The sequence below is a fragment of the Pistacia vera genome, unplaced genomic scaffold (assembly GCF_008641045.1).
Source record: "Pistacia vera cultivar Batoury unplaced genomic scaffold, PisVer_v2 Contig757, whole genome shotgun sequence".
Lineage (NCBI taxonomy): Eukaryota > Viridiplantae > Streptophyta > Magnoliopsida > Sapindales > Anacardiaceae > Pistacia > Pistacia vera.
Window position 1 is genome coordinate 179,775 of NW_022196620.1, and position 15,335 is coordinate 195,109.

Genomic DNA, 15,335 nt, shown 5'->3' on the forward strand with positions numbered 1-15,335 from the left:
ATGTCCACATGCCTATGGTTGAAAAGTATACATCCTTATTCAAAAAGGTAATCAAGATAGACAACATTTTCATCTGCATGTAAAATATGTAATCTTCCAATTGCTAGTTTGGATAATGAAATTTTAGTTGACAAGCAAGATAGATTATAATGTTATTGAAAATTCTGGAAATAAAACCCTAAGGGATTGGCCTAATGATCAAGAAGGTTTGCTCCTTTCATATATTTTCTAGGTTCAAACTACTTTAGGGTCACCTACCACATCTGTGGCTTACCTTGGAACATTAGGCTTATAAGGTATTTAATGAATCCCAGAGATTAGTTGAGATGTATGTAAACTAGCCGAACACTTCGGTCATTAAAAAAAAAAAAAAAAAAAAAAGGTAATACTCTTAAAATTATAAATTTAAACCTCAAGAGGTTGGCTTGGCAGTAAAGAGGATTTAAGTTTGGGTAATGCTATGGGTACTAATGGATTCTACAAACTAGTGTACTAAGTTAAAGCATAGTACGGGTACCATGCGCATAGTACGAGTACTTTGTGTGATTTTAACAAAGGTTAGTACATTGGTTAGTAAAATCCGTTAGTACGCACAGTATTATTCTTTAAGTTTCTGTGTTCAAATCTTGGGACTACTTACCACAATAACAATGTGGATTACCTGATCCTTTGCGCTTGTAAAGTGTTCAATGGATTTCTAAGATTAGTTGAGGTACATAGTAAGTTGGACTAGACGCCCTGACTACCCAAAAAAATATTCTGGAAATTAGCTTCTCTTTGAGCATGTTAATGACGTTTCTATTAACATGCAATAATATTGTGATAAATGGATTAACCTCATTAAATAGTTAGATGTTCCATATTGTTATCAATGAATGCAAGTATGCTACAATATGAAAGCGCAAGGGGGTTAAGGTTTCAGCCTCAGGCAACAGTCATAACACCAATCGAATTCATGTGCAATCATTCAGCGTACAATCTTGAACTTTAAAATTGGAGTTGGTGATGATTGTGTATCAGTTGGTCCCAAAAGTGGGGAGTGTAGGATCACACATCGCCTGGTTGTGAAAGCGTGAAGTGCCATAGAAGTGATGATTCCTTACCCACCTGCGAGGCACCTTTTGTAGTATATGGGCTGCAAGAGGACAAAACTGTGAGGCCCGTGAGCTCCGATGTGCCGAGCCAGATCGGACAATACCTTGCAGGGGAGGTGGGGCATTACAATTATCCCAAACCTCAAGGAATTCTTTTAATATTCCCTCATCAAGGAATAAGATCTTCTCTTCAGATTTCACTCAAGATCTAGTAAAAGAATAACATATTAAAAGCGATGCATTGAAACCAAACATATAGAAACAAAATATATGTACATGATACATTGAACCAAACACATAGAAGCAAAATGAGATCTAAAGATGGAATCGTATTGTAGATGTAATCTTTTAATTAACCTTTTGAGTTAGATTTCTTCCTCTTCCTCTTCCTCTTCAATCCTTCGGAATTTGATTCCTCTTCCTCTTCCTCGAATAAATATTATTTCTTTATAATATGTTAATGTTGCCAAAAAGGAAACAAAATTCAGCTCATTAGGATTTTAAATAAGAACATAAACAACAAATAGCGTTATTATAGCACTTTTGTCATCGTTGTTCTTTTTTTTTTTTTTTCTTTGCTTAATTATTAATTTAATTCATTGTAAAGTAACAACCATTTATCATACGAAACTTTTATATTTATAAAAAATACAATGGAACTCAAGTGTGACCACCCGAATTTTGCTTAAACCTAGACCAAATGCTCTCCATTGTAACAAATCTAACGGTTGAGAATATGTATACTTTCGATAAAAAATTAAAAATATAATAAAAACAAAAAAATAATACAACAGTTCCACACTTTTTATACAAACTCTCTCATGCAAACTGAAATGACAACTTTGCATGGTTGTCATGGAATTTCTTTTAATTATTTAATTTATTTTTAATTTAAAATCATATAATTATCTTTTACACATGAAAAAGTTTGTAATTATAGTATTACTCAAAACAAAAACAAAAAAAAAAAAAAAATTAAAAAGTCAGGCCTCATATAACATTTTCCTTTTGAGTTTTAACCAAATTCTCTCTCTCACATCTCTTCTTCTATTTGTCTCTCCCCAATTTTCATATGGTTTATCTCTCTACATCATTTGTATCTAGTTCTATCACCCAAAAGAAAAATCATTTCTACCTTTCACTTACACTTGTTTTATTACTTCATAAGTGGAGTAAAGAAAAAAAAAAAAAAAAACATATATATATATATATATATAGATATAGATATAGATAGATAGATAGATAGAGAGACTAAAAAGGGAGACATTACTTCAAGATTCACTATGAAAGAATAAACAAAAACATAATAAAAATTTTGGGTGCGTCTATATTGTTATTTTGGATAAGATTTTGGGAATAATATTAGGAAGTTGAATAAGGTGATTATTGCGAGGTAAAATTTAAAAATTAACAATAAAACCTCCTAGGTTTGTTAATTTAACTAAACACCCCAATATATAAAAATTTTGTAAAATGATAAAAAAAACTCCCACCCACCACAGTGCCAGATTCCAGCCACCATCGTCGAAATCTAGTCGGAATCTGCCATTATAATGCAAACTGATTGGATCTAGCCGCAAAAGGCCAGATCTACACCCAGATCTAGCCATCAAAGACGACCAAAGATATGGTCGTCGTTAACCGTCAACGATGGCCATTTCTTTGGCCTTCGCTAATAGTCAGATTTGGCATTTTCTGACCAGATCCACCATGGATCTAGCCCTTTATGACCAGATCTACCATGGATGAAAAGGCTAGATCGGTGAATAAACGGCCAATTCTGGTAGTTTTTAGGTCGTTGTGACAAATTCTGGCCACCACCGACGATGGTTGCCAGAATTTGGCAACTATGGATAGGTGGGGTTGTTATTATTAATTTTTAAATACTTTTTTCTGCTGTTGTTTAATTAAGTTAATAAACTTAAGGGGTCTAAAAATAATTTAATATAATATAATAGTATTTCCTAAATAATAAAACAAACACGTATATTGAGAATAGGATTGATAGGATATGAAATAATGAAACAAATGCACCCTTTGGTATTTCAATCTATTTTATTTTAAAAATGCATTTTTAACCAATTTAATTAATTTTTTGTTCAATTAGTAGTCTTAATATAAGTCCTTATAGCACACATTTAACCAAAAGAAAAAAAAAAAGGAAAAAAAAAAACTTACAAACTTACAAGAAAACTATTTAGAAACAATTATGAACAAGAAATTAAAGAAGTAACAAAATGCATATGGTATAAAGTAAAGAGGGAGAAATTACCTTGAAATCTTCAATTTGGGGAATGGTTCTTCCTCCTTATTGATTTCTGGATGCAATAAATGGATCCCACACTCTTTCACATTGCAACAGTCTATGCGTTTATTATTCAAATCCTCATCATAAAATTGGATGGTAATCTTATCATAGTAACCAGAGGGACACATATGGAGATCATATCCCATGAATATGTGATCTGAGTTAACATTTTCAGGTCCACTATTATAGTGCCAACCCTTCAAAGTGCCATGGTATAATACTATTTCATCGTTAGTTTTGAGCTTGCATTCACAGCCAACAACCAAACCCTGGCCTTCATTGTGATAGTTTCGAAATTCTACAACAGCGCACATAGCAAAATTAAAAAAGCTGGGATTCAACCAATTTGATTGCAGCTCGAGATTTATCAAAGACCCTGAACTTCGAGAACTATACCACTCTGGAATTTTAGTTCCTGGGAAACAAATACTAGCGCTAGGTCTTGGATAAAATTCCTGTACAAAGAACATTATTACAAAGAAATTAAATGTCAACTCTAACATCATATTATATATATAATAGTAAAATGAAATTAACAGCATCTAGCTATTTCAAGAGAGAGACCTTATAAACTTCAAACCGCGGAATTTTCAGTAGAGGATCTTTCATAAAGTCTCCAAGTGCATTTTGGGCCAGTTTGGAACAATTGAAGAAGTTAACTCTCACGTTTCCCAAATAAGATCGGTAAGGAATTGATAAACTTGAGGGTGCTTCCAATGTTGTGCAATTGTGTGCATCTATATATTGTAGTTGGCATGGAAGCTGGGGTAAGGATTGCAGCCTCTCACAGTAACCCAATTCAAGATAAGACAACTTAGAAAGGTGTATGATGCTAGTTGGTATTCTCTCAAATTTGTTTCTGCCTAAAAGTAACCTTTTTAGGGAGAGTAACTGACCAAGACTATTAGGTAACTCCCTGACACAACAATCGGTCAGATTTAGTTCCAGCAGGAACCGCACACATAAATTGGATGAGAGTACCTCTCTTCTGGCAACTTTCCCTGCTTTAAGCACCTTCAGATCTTCTAAATTTCTCAAGCATTCAGGAAATCCATCAAGTTTTGAACAGCCCGAGAGATTAAGATGTTGAAGAGATTTCAACTCATAGATATTGCTCGGGAGATTCTCTAGCCTTAAACATTTTTCGAGATTCAATTTAACTAGTCTAGATAGATTCTCTATTGATGAGGGCAACTTTTCTACTGCAGTTCTATCTAAAAACAACTCTTGTACGTTCCATGACACATCTGGAAATGTCTTGAGATTTGAGCAATAAGAAAGAATAACTTTTCTGAGAGATTGTGAATGAATGCCCGTGGAAGACTAGAAAGACTTTGGCAGCATTTGAGATTCAAGATAACCAGATTGTTGAGACATCGAATAGATGAGCAAATCTCAGACAATTTTGTACAACCTTCTAGAATTAAGCTCTCCAGATTTCTGGCAAGTGAGAGGTCTGGGATTTTGAGTAAATTTTTGGAGTAACTGAGGTTCATACTTTTTAAATTTTTAGGATCCTGTAACCGAAAAAAAAAAAAAATAAAAAAATAACCAATACAAATTAGCATATTAGCATGCATATATATACATCATCCTTATAATTTACAACAAAAGACTGTAATTTAAATACAAACATATACCTGTGTATCAGTCCAAAGTTGTTCAATATCAGTATAAGGCATGTCGAGTACAACAAGGTTTTGTGGATAAAACTTCAACTGCAAGGGATTCAACGGGCATCCGTGCCAACAGAAGTATCTTAGCTTAGTGAAAGGAGATTCAAGGCCTTGGGAAACATCAATTTTACTGATGTTATCCTTTTCACAGTAAGAATTATATATCTTCAAGAATCTTAGCCTTTTCATCTCTCGAAAAACATGAGGACTTAATTCTATCTTACTTCCTTCAAACATGTCAAACCATATGCCTTCAATTGCTCTAGTTCCCTAATAAACAAGAAAAAAATGGTAGGCATTAATTCATTAAAGCTTACTTTTACATTTTAGTAGTTCAAATACGACATCTTTTTTAAGGAAATTATATAGGATTCTTAGAAGATAATTTCCAAAATTTTAATAATTGAATATACTTAGCATGATGTACATATGTGCGCTTCTTTATATAACGTAAATGTAAAAGTAATATCTGTGATCTTACCATGGATTCTTCCAGTATAGGATAGATATCTTTATGATGCCACAAACGACTTCGTTCTTCAGGATGTTGAGAGGATTCTTGTATAATTCCCTTGCCCATTTCTCGAAGTAACTCATGCATTATTATCTTATTACTTGACACACTTATGAGACATTTGTCGATAAGAACAGTTATATCAAAAGTTGCGTCAAAGGTATCGGTATTAAAAAATTTAATTACCAGATCTTCATTCTCCCATTCGAAAAAACATGCAATATTTAAAAAGATATCTTTTTACTTACGATCTAATCCATCATAACTGACTTTTAGCACGTCTTGAATATCCTTACAAGGCATTGTTTGTAGTTTTTTTATGGCACTTTCCCAAACTTCTTTTGTTTTGCCAAATAAAATGGAACCCAACACAGTGAGAGCTAATGGAACACCATTTGCATACTCTATTACCCTTTCTGACAGCTCACGATAACCTGAAGTTGGATACTTTTGTTGAAAGGCATGCCAACTAAAAAGCTGAAAAGCTTCATGATGAAACAATCTCTCAACCTTGTATATATTAGTGTCATCAACTCCACAATTTTTAAGCACTTGTTTGTTTCTTGTTGTTATAATGAATCGACTTCCTAAACCAAAACAATTAAGATCTCCAATCAAATCTGTTATTTGTTTTATGGACTCCACATTATCAAAAACGATAAGAACTTTTTTATGCCCAAGTCTTTTCCTTGTTAACTCGCAAGCTAGATTGGCTTTTTCATCTTGTAAAATTGCAGAAAAAAGTTCTTTCTGCAAAGATATGCCTACCGCTTCGCTAACATTTAGAGCAAAGAAATAATCATCAAACTCCTTAAAAATTTTGTCGAATACAACTCTTGCAATAGTTGTTTTACCTATACCGCCCATTCCCCATATTGCTACATTGAAAACATCTTTTAACCCTTTGCGTAATAAAGTTTCAATTTTGTTCATGCTTGATTGTACTCCTACTAAATTCTTGTCATGATCACTTGGGTACATATGAATCAATGTCCTCAAAACATGTTTGACAATATCCTCTATACGATCATATTCCGACCTAACAAATATAGAAAACAAACAATTAAAAAATATGTAAACAAATCAAACTTACATTATCTTTAATTCTGTTAGTTAATGTCGATAAGTAATAATTGATCAAGAAATTTCTCCCACAAAATTCTCCCTCTTCAAAGTTGCTAATTAAAATTAATTAATTAGAAAATAACTTTTTTTTTTTAATGAATGGGGTGTTAGGGTCCGCTTACACCCAATCTTCAGGACCTATTGAATACTCTATAAGACTAATGTTTTAAGATAAACCACAAATAATGTGATAGATAGTTTGAAGGTATTTTGAACTTAGGAAATCAATGAAGAGAGTAAACATTTTTTATCAAACTACTATTGGTTGGCCTGATAGTAAAAGAGCAAAAGAGTCCAATGTAGATTCCTAAGTTCAAGTCCCCTTAGGCACTAATAGTGGTGGTCACTGAAGAGATTTATCCGATTGTTCACTTTAGGACATCAAAGTTGAGATACATGCAAATTAGCACGAACCCAAAAAAAAAAAAAAAATAATAATAATAATAATAATAATAATTGACCGTCAACCAACCTCTTAGGTTAGAAAATGACTCATTTAACTTACTATTAATCTAATCGAAGGGACGCATTAAGAGATCTATCAACTATGAATTTCAATAAAAATAAAACAAATAACTAAATAAAAAGTAATTCATAGTGAGGATGTAAGTACACTTACTCAGTGGCATCTAAAGGCCAGCCAGATAAGTTTGCTGCTTCCGTCAAAGCATTCCTCCATTTCTTCGTTAAACTCAGTGCAAAACGTTTGTTAAGCTTAGCAAATCCATCTCCAAAAGTTCCAGTTTGATTTCTTACATCTGATGGATCTACGAGATAAAAGACTGGTATTACGATTTGACCATTCATATTCCTTCGTCCATTAATGATCTCCCGAAGTTCTTCGAGGCACCATCTGGAAGATCCATAGCGTTCTGAAAAAATGATAACATAAATCTTTGATTCTCTTATTACATTCAAAAGAGATGACGAAATTTCTTCTCCTCTATTAAGTTGATTATCAATAAAAGTTGAAATATTCGCCCGAATCAGAGTGCCGTAGAGATGGCTGGTAAAATTGTAGCGGGTGTCCTCGCCTCTAAAACTAAGAAAAACATCATACTTTTCTTGAGGAGAATCAGATGAAGCCATCAACTTCTACTGATGAGAACGGCTCTTTTTCAGATCAGTTGGCAGAATATCAAGAACTTCTACTGATCGAGAAATTACCCAGATCCAACACGCAGAATCCTTTTAGTAAGTGTTCAGATGAGAAGAGAGAGATTGGTCAAATACAATCTTCAATAATGTATCATGCATTCACCTTCAACGGAGCCTCATTCCAATATTCAATTAATTTTTGGCAGTAGCAAGCACACTTCGCGGAAGATGCTCTGACAATGTCTCCCCTTGTAGCCATTGACTTAGCATAAAGACAAATTATCCAGTTGGTGTTAGGCATTATTTTTAATTACCCAAAATTAAGAAATTAATATGCTTAATTGAATTGTAAAGCCGTCCCGTTTGTTTGAATTTAGTAAGTGTTAGAAAATTGATTTATACCTCGTAACTCGTAAGCATGTAGATATATATGTATAGCGTTTTGAGGTGTCACTTTATGAGACTCAATACAAAACCTTTGAATAATCTTATAGACGAGTAAATTCTTACTGTCCGACCACAAGACTAGTTGTTTGAAGGGTAAAATGATGAATTACTACTTGTTTTGTAGAAAGGACAATAAAAGTGTGTAGACGTCTAGAGGAGAAGTTCGTTTTACGGAAAAAAGGAATATAATATGCTTTGAAATTATTGAAGAACTAGTTGAAAGCCCGATGCATTGCACACGTTGCTTATGATATTGGTTTTGACATCACGTTTTTTTGAACAATTGGATGTTTTAATTGGTTGATATCTAATATTGAGGTACATACATTGTATAGGTCTATCAAATTAAAGATTTTAATTACATATAGTTTTACATTATGATTTCATTGTGTGTGGTCATTACTTAGCGTCAAAATCTCTAACGTTTAAAAATGATGTCATTTCATACATTGTTTTAAACAACTTGTCATTTCTTTTAAGTGTGGTTCAACCACAATTGGAAAGGTCTACAATTATCTAAATTCATCGTATAATATATCAAATTAAAATCATGTCTGTCTAGTTTTCAAAGATTAAAATCACTCATCAATTGGATTTTCACTAAGCAAGTTATGGCCCATCTATTATTGACTGTTCAATAAAAACGAAGAAACAAGAAAACCAAAATATGTATGGTGATAAAATGAATGATTCAGAAATAGCTCTACAATTATTCAAATTCAATGTATAATATATCAAATTAAAGTCCTGTCTGTCTAGTTTTTAAAGATTCAAACTGTTTGTTAATTGAGTTTTTATTAAGCAAGTTATGGTCGATTTCCTACTAATTATTTAGTGGAAACCGAGAAATGGGGGAAACATAAATGTATGTGATGATAAAACGAATGGTCTAAAAAAATTGGTCTACATTTATCCAAATTCAGCATATTATATATCAAATTGAAGACTTGTCTATCTAGTTTCCAAATATTCAAATTGTTTGTCAATTGGATTTTTATTGACCAAGTTATGGTCAATTCCCTACTGATTGGTTAGTGGAAACCGAGAAATGGAGGAAACTAAAATGTGTGTGATGCTAAAATTTATGGTTCAGCAGTGGGTCTATAGTTATCCAAATTCCACGTATAATATATCAAATTAAAGACCTGTCTGTCCAGTTTTCAAATATTCAAACCGTTCGTCAATTGGATATTTAGTGAACAAGTTATGATCAATTAACTATTGACTGTTAAGTGGAAAATGAGAAACAAGGGAAACCAAAATGTATGTAATGATAAAATTAATGGTTCAGATGTGGACCCACAATTATCCAAATTTAATATATTATATATCAAATTAAAGGCTTGTCTGTGTAGTTTCTAAGTATTTAAACCGTTTATAAATTGGATTTTTATTGAGAAAGTTATGGCCAATTTACTATTGACTGTTCAATAGAAACCGAGAAACGGGAGAAATCAAAATGCATGTGATGATAAAATTAATAGTTCAATAGTTGGTCTATAGTTATTCAAATTCAGCGTACAGTATAATAATAAAAGCCTTGTTTGTCTAGTTTCCAAAGATTCAAACCATTCATCAATTAGATGTTTATTGAGTAAGTTATGATCAATTTACTACTGATTATTTAATGGAAATCGAGAAACAGGGGAAACCAAACGTGTGTGGTGATAAAATGAATAGTTCGGTAGTAGGTTTGCAGTTATCCAAATTCAGAGTATAATATATTGAATTAAAAAGTTCTTTCTGTTTAGTTTTCAAATATTAAAACTGTTCGTCAATTGGATTTTTATTAAGCATGTTATGGTCAATTTAATACTAACTATTCAGTGGAAACCGAGAAATGGGAGAAATAAAAATGTGTGTAATAATAAAATGAATTTTTCAGAAATTGGTCTATAGTTATCCAAATTAAGAGTATAATATATTAAATTAAAGCCCTGTTTAACAAGTTTCCAGAGATTCAAACTGTTTATCAATTGGATTTTTATTAAGCACGTTATGGTCAATTTACTACTAACTATTTAGTGGAAACCGAGAAATAGGGGAAACTAAAATTATGTGATGATAAAATGTATGGTTTGGCTTTGAGTCTATAGTTATCCAAATTCATCTTATAATATATCAAATTAAAGCCCTGTTTGTCTAGTTTTCAAATATTAAAACCACTCATCAATTAGATTTTCACTGAGCAAGTTATGGCCCATCTATTACAAACTGTTCAATGGAAACTGAGAAATAAGGGAAACCAAAATGTGTGTAATAATAAAATGAATGGTACAGAAATGGCTCTACAACTATCCAAATTCAACGTATAATATATCAAATTAAAGTCCTGTCTATCTAGTTTCCAAATATTCAAACTGTTTGTCAATTGGATTTTTACTGAGTAAGTTATGGTCAAGTTCCTACTGACTGTTTAGTGGAAACAGGAGAAACCAAAATATGTGTGGTGCTAAAATGCATAGTTCAGCAGTGGGTTTACAGTTATCCAAATTCAGCATATGATATATCAAATTAAAGGTCTGTCTATGTAGTTTCTAAAGATTCAAACTGTTCTTCAATTGGATTTTTATTAAGCAAGTTATGGTTAGTTGACTACTAATTGTTCACTAGAAACTGAGAAACTAGGGAAACCAAAATGTGTGTGTGATAAAATTAATGGTTCAGCAATGGATCTACAGTTATCCAAATTCAGCGTATAATATACTAAATTAAAGCCCTATTTATCTAGTTTCCAAAAAGTCAAATTGTTTGTCTATTAGATTTTTATTTAGCAAGTTATAGTCAATTGACTACTGACTATTTAGTGAAACTAGGAAAAACCGAAATGTGTGTGATAATAAAATAAATGGTTCAGTTGTGGGTCACAATTATCCAAATTCAGTTTATTACATATAAAATTAATTTCCTGCCTGTCTATTTGCCAAAGATTTAAACCATTCATCAATTGGATCTTTATTGAGCAAATTATATTCAATTTAGTACTGACTGTCTGGTAGAAACCAAGAAGTGGGGAGAAATTGAAATGTGTGTAGTGACAAAATGAATCGTTTGGAAGTGTTGTCTGCAGTTATCCAAATACAGCGTATAATATATCAAATTCAGCATATATATCAAATTAAAGCACTATCTATCTAGTTTCCAAAGATTCAAACTATTCATCAATTGGATGTTTATTGAGCAAGTTCTTGTCAATTTACAATTGAATGTTTAACGGAAACCGAGAAACGAGGAAAATCGAAATGTGTGTGATGATTAATGAGTGGATCGGTAATGGATCTACAATTATCCAAATTTAGCGTATAATATATCAAATTAAAGCCCTATATGTCTAGTTTACAAAGATTCAAACCGTTGGTCAAATGGATCTTTATTGAGCAAGTTATAGTTAATTTACTACTAACTGTTCAATGGAAACCAAGAAACGAGAAAACTGAAACGTGTGTGATGATAAAATGATTGGTTTGACAAGGGGCCTACAATTATCCAAATTCAGCATATAATATATCCAATAAAATCCCTATAATGATATAATTTAATCTAAATAGAGCTACATCTTTGATCTCACAATAAAACAGAATGGTTCAACTTCTGGATACAATTCTATATTACAATTGTAAAGGACTTATTGGTAATTGTTATGCCCAAAGAAGGCAGGGCTGACGTAAGGCCCAGTCAGCATGCAAAAGTTAGAACATGGGAACACTCGCGGCTAGTCAGAGGTGGCCACGTCATACAATGACAGAGACAGCATGCTCTTGTCAGGACGGTAGGTATGCATCAGTCCAGCCAAGAGCTATAGCGACTCCACGTGTCTAATCCCTGCACCAAATCGCGTAAATCACTCTGGAAGGTGGGCAATGGGACATAAAGAAGGATTTGCATGGATAATCTCACCAACTCACAAATTTAGTAATCATAACCTTAATCCATCCCACTATAAATTAAGGGTTCCTCTCTCATTTGAGGATTTAGCTAACCTTTTCTTAGAAAAATAGCATTCACTCTCTTGTAATAATTTGTAAGTCAGTCCGCTGAATGCGACCTAACCACTATTATCAATACAAAAATCAGTGGACGTAGGACTTGCTTCCTTAGCATCCGAACCACTTTAAACACTGTTCTTTACTTTTACTCCCTTTTTCCCTTTCACGTGTGTCTCCAAGGTCAGTTCGGCGTCTCACACGTGCGTTTGGTTGGTGTAAAAATCACACATCAACAGTTTGGCGCTAGAAGGAGGGCTTGATTTACCATTCGTCCTTCATCAGGAGAATCTCTAACTTACGGGTCCTACAATAGCAAATGGCTCGCCGACTTGAACCTGAGCAGACCAATCAGGGTGATGAGGAGATCCCCCAAATGCAGGGGGGCATCTCCCCCAGGGTCCCTTCGACTCTGCAAAATGTTGTGGGGGACATCCCCTCAAGTTCACAACTTAACCCTGTCATCAGAAACTACCTAGAGAGGTTCGAAAATACTCTCCAAACGGTCAACTGAAGATTGAACCGTTTGGACCAGGGCGTGCCACCCAAATCAAATGAAGCAGTGCAATCACCAAAAACGTTTGCAGATCGCGCGAAAGTGCAGCAGAGGGTCACAGCCCATGCTGCGAGCATTGTAACGAGCCAAAGGAAGGGTAAACAAGTGGCAAAAAGTGGGCCTAAGGGCTCCAAAGGGCTAGCGAACACCGACCACACCTTGGGTAGAATACCCGTGGTGCTAAGACTCGACAAAAAGTCACAGCCAGAGCCATCCCATGCCACGTCGCATGCACACCCCCATAAAAGTGCTGGGCGGGGCAATTCTTATCACCGCCAGAAAAACGACCCTGATCGTCATCGTGCGGGAAGTTCCCACACTTTGCGGGGTGGTTCGTACCATCGCAGAGGTCGTGAAAGTTCCCCACACCATCCAACGCCATCACATGGCTCTAGCTAGCATGTGTCAAGATTGGTCGGGACTGCCGACAAAGGCGAAGAGGAATCTGACCTACAATCATTCCTCAACCGTAACCGTGAGGGTCGAACCCACGTTGCGGAAAGTAATCCCCAGGTAGCGCCACTACCTCAAATCGAAGAGCTACAGCGAGCTCTTGATCAACTAAAAGCTCAGCAAAATGAGCAAGGACAGGTCGCAGTAGCGTCTCCCTTTTCTCCGGTAGTGTTAGCTGCCCCACTCCCATCAAGATTTAGAATGCCCGACATGCGAGCGTTCGATGGAAATTTTGATCGACAGGATCACTTATATGAATTCAACAATCTGATGGAGCTTTACCAGGTTTCAAACTTGGCGAAGTGCCGTTGTTTGGCAGTAACTCTAACTGCTCATGCAAAATGATGGTTCAGGTCACTCCCAGTGGGATCAATCAGCTCGTGGCCTCAAATGAGCACGACGTTCCTAAGGCACTTCCAAGCAGACCGAAAGTTCTCAATGCCTTTGAGCTATCTCAGCAATATAAGGCAAGAAAGGAATGAATCCCTCCAATCGTACATCGATCGATTCCACAGAGAACTCAATAAAGTAGTTCACACTCCCGAAGAGTCTGTTCGGACTCTCATCATAGCGGGAGTTCGCCCACAAACCGACCTGTGGAAAGAGTTATAGGCTGAGGATGATGTTTCCCTCACCCACTTCTATAACCTCGTAGAGAAGTACCTCCGTATTGAAAATTCAGTGGCGGCGCTCCACCACTGCAGCCCCGGCCCATCAGGCAGTACGTCTGGTCGAGGGGAGAGTAGGAGAGTTGATCGGAGATGGGTTACTAACGATCAAGGAACAGAAAAAAAACCGCGCTATGAGCCTAAAAAGTCTTACGCTCCAGTTCCTCATCACGATCGCGACAAAATTCAGTATACGCCTTTGAATGCTTCTGTATCGGCTATTCTCAATAAGTCAAAAGAAGCCAGCCTGTTCAGAGAGCCTGAGCCCATGAAAAATCCCCTTCAGCCAGGAATAGTAAAAAATACTGTTGCTTTCATCAGGATAATGGGCATCACACCGATGAGTGTCGAGCTCTCAAGAAGGCAATCGAAGACCTCATCAAGCAAGGGCATTTCAAGAAATATATCGATGACCTTACTCCCTCACAGGAGAAAAATGAAGGGGAACCGAGAACAAAGCGTCGTGATAGCAAAGGGGTATGCAGCCTCAATTTGATCTTCGGGGGACCGCACTTCACAGGGAACTCACGAGGTGCCCAGGAAAGGTATGCTCGCACAGCCCATCAGGACCCTATCAGTGTGATGAACACGACGCGGCGACCACAAAAGGTTCGCAGAGAGGAGGAAATTACCTTCTCCGAAAAGGATGTAGTTCGGTTGCATCATCCCTACGATGACACTCTTGTGATCATGCCCCTAATAGGGCGCCATAACACCCACAAAATGTTGGTGGATAACAGAATGATGTGAACATCCTATTCTAGACAACTTTCGAAAGAATGAACTGGGACGAGACCGACATGAAGCCCGCCTCTCGTTCCCCCTATATGGTTTTACAGGCGACCACCTGATCCCCAAAAGGACGATTCTGCTTCCAGTCACACTGGGTGACTTTGACAAAGTGACCAAAGTAACTGAATTCTTGGTAGTGGATTGCCCATCCGCTTTTAATGGTATCTGGGGGCGACCTCTGCTAAGAAACTTCAAGGCAGTCACTTCGATATACCATCTGAAGATGAAGTTCCCCACCACGATGGGGATAGGCGAAGTTAGTGGATCTCAACGCGTATCTCGCGACTGTTATATGAAAGCAGTACAGATGGCGTGTAGAGGGAGAGGTATCTCGCGCAGCATTCCCAGACAGACAATGGCGATCAGTTGGATCGAGCCGCGGCCTAGTTCAACCGAGGATAATATGGATCCTCGTATTCAGGAATGCCCTTCCAGTGGGCCAATTGAGGATTTGTCTGAGGTATTGGTCGACCAGAGTGAGCCAAGCAGAGTGTTAAGGATTGGGAGCAATCTCAACCCCTAGCTTGCCACCAAACTGACCAGCTTCCTCAGGAAAAACATCGATGTGTTTGCATGGTCACATGCGGATATAGTCGGGATTAGATCGGATATTATTTTCCA

At 35.8% G+C, this 15,335-nt stretch overlaps 1 protein-coding gene across 1 annotated transcript; it reads right to left on the minus strand.

Annotated features, from left to right (window-relative positions):
• Positions 1 to 1,487: 1,487 nt before the first annotated feature.
• LOC116115947 (disease resistance-like protein DSC1) lies at positions 1,488 to 7,977 on the minus strand. The gene is given in 8 exon segments (XM_031402076.1): positions 1,488 to 1,539; positions 3,367 to 3,857; positions 3,967 to 4,715; positions 4,718 to 4,919; positions 5,043 to 5,348; positions 5,560 to 5,804; positions 5,841 to 6,631; positions 7,337 to 7,977. Coding segments are annotated over 8 exon segments (3,306 nt in total). The 5' UTR covers positions 7,807 to 7,977.
• Positions 7,978 to 15,335: the final 7,358 nt, after the last annotated feature.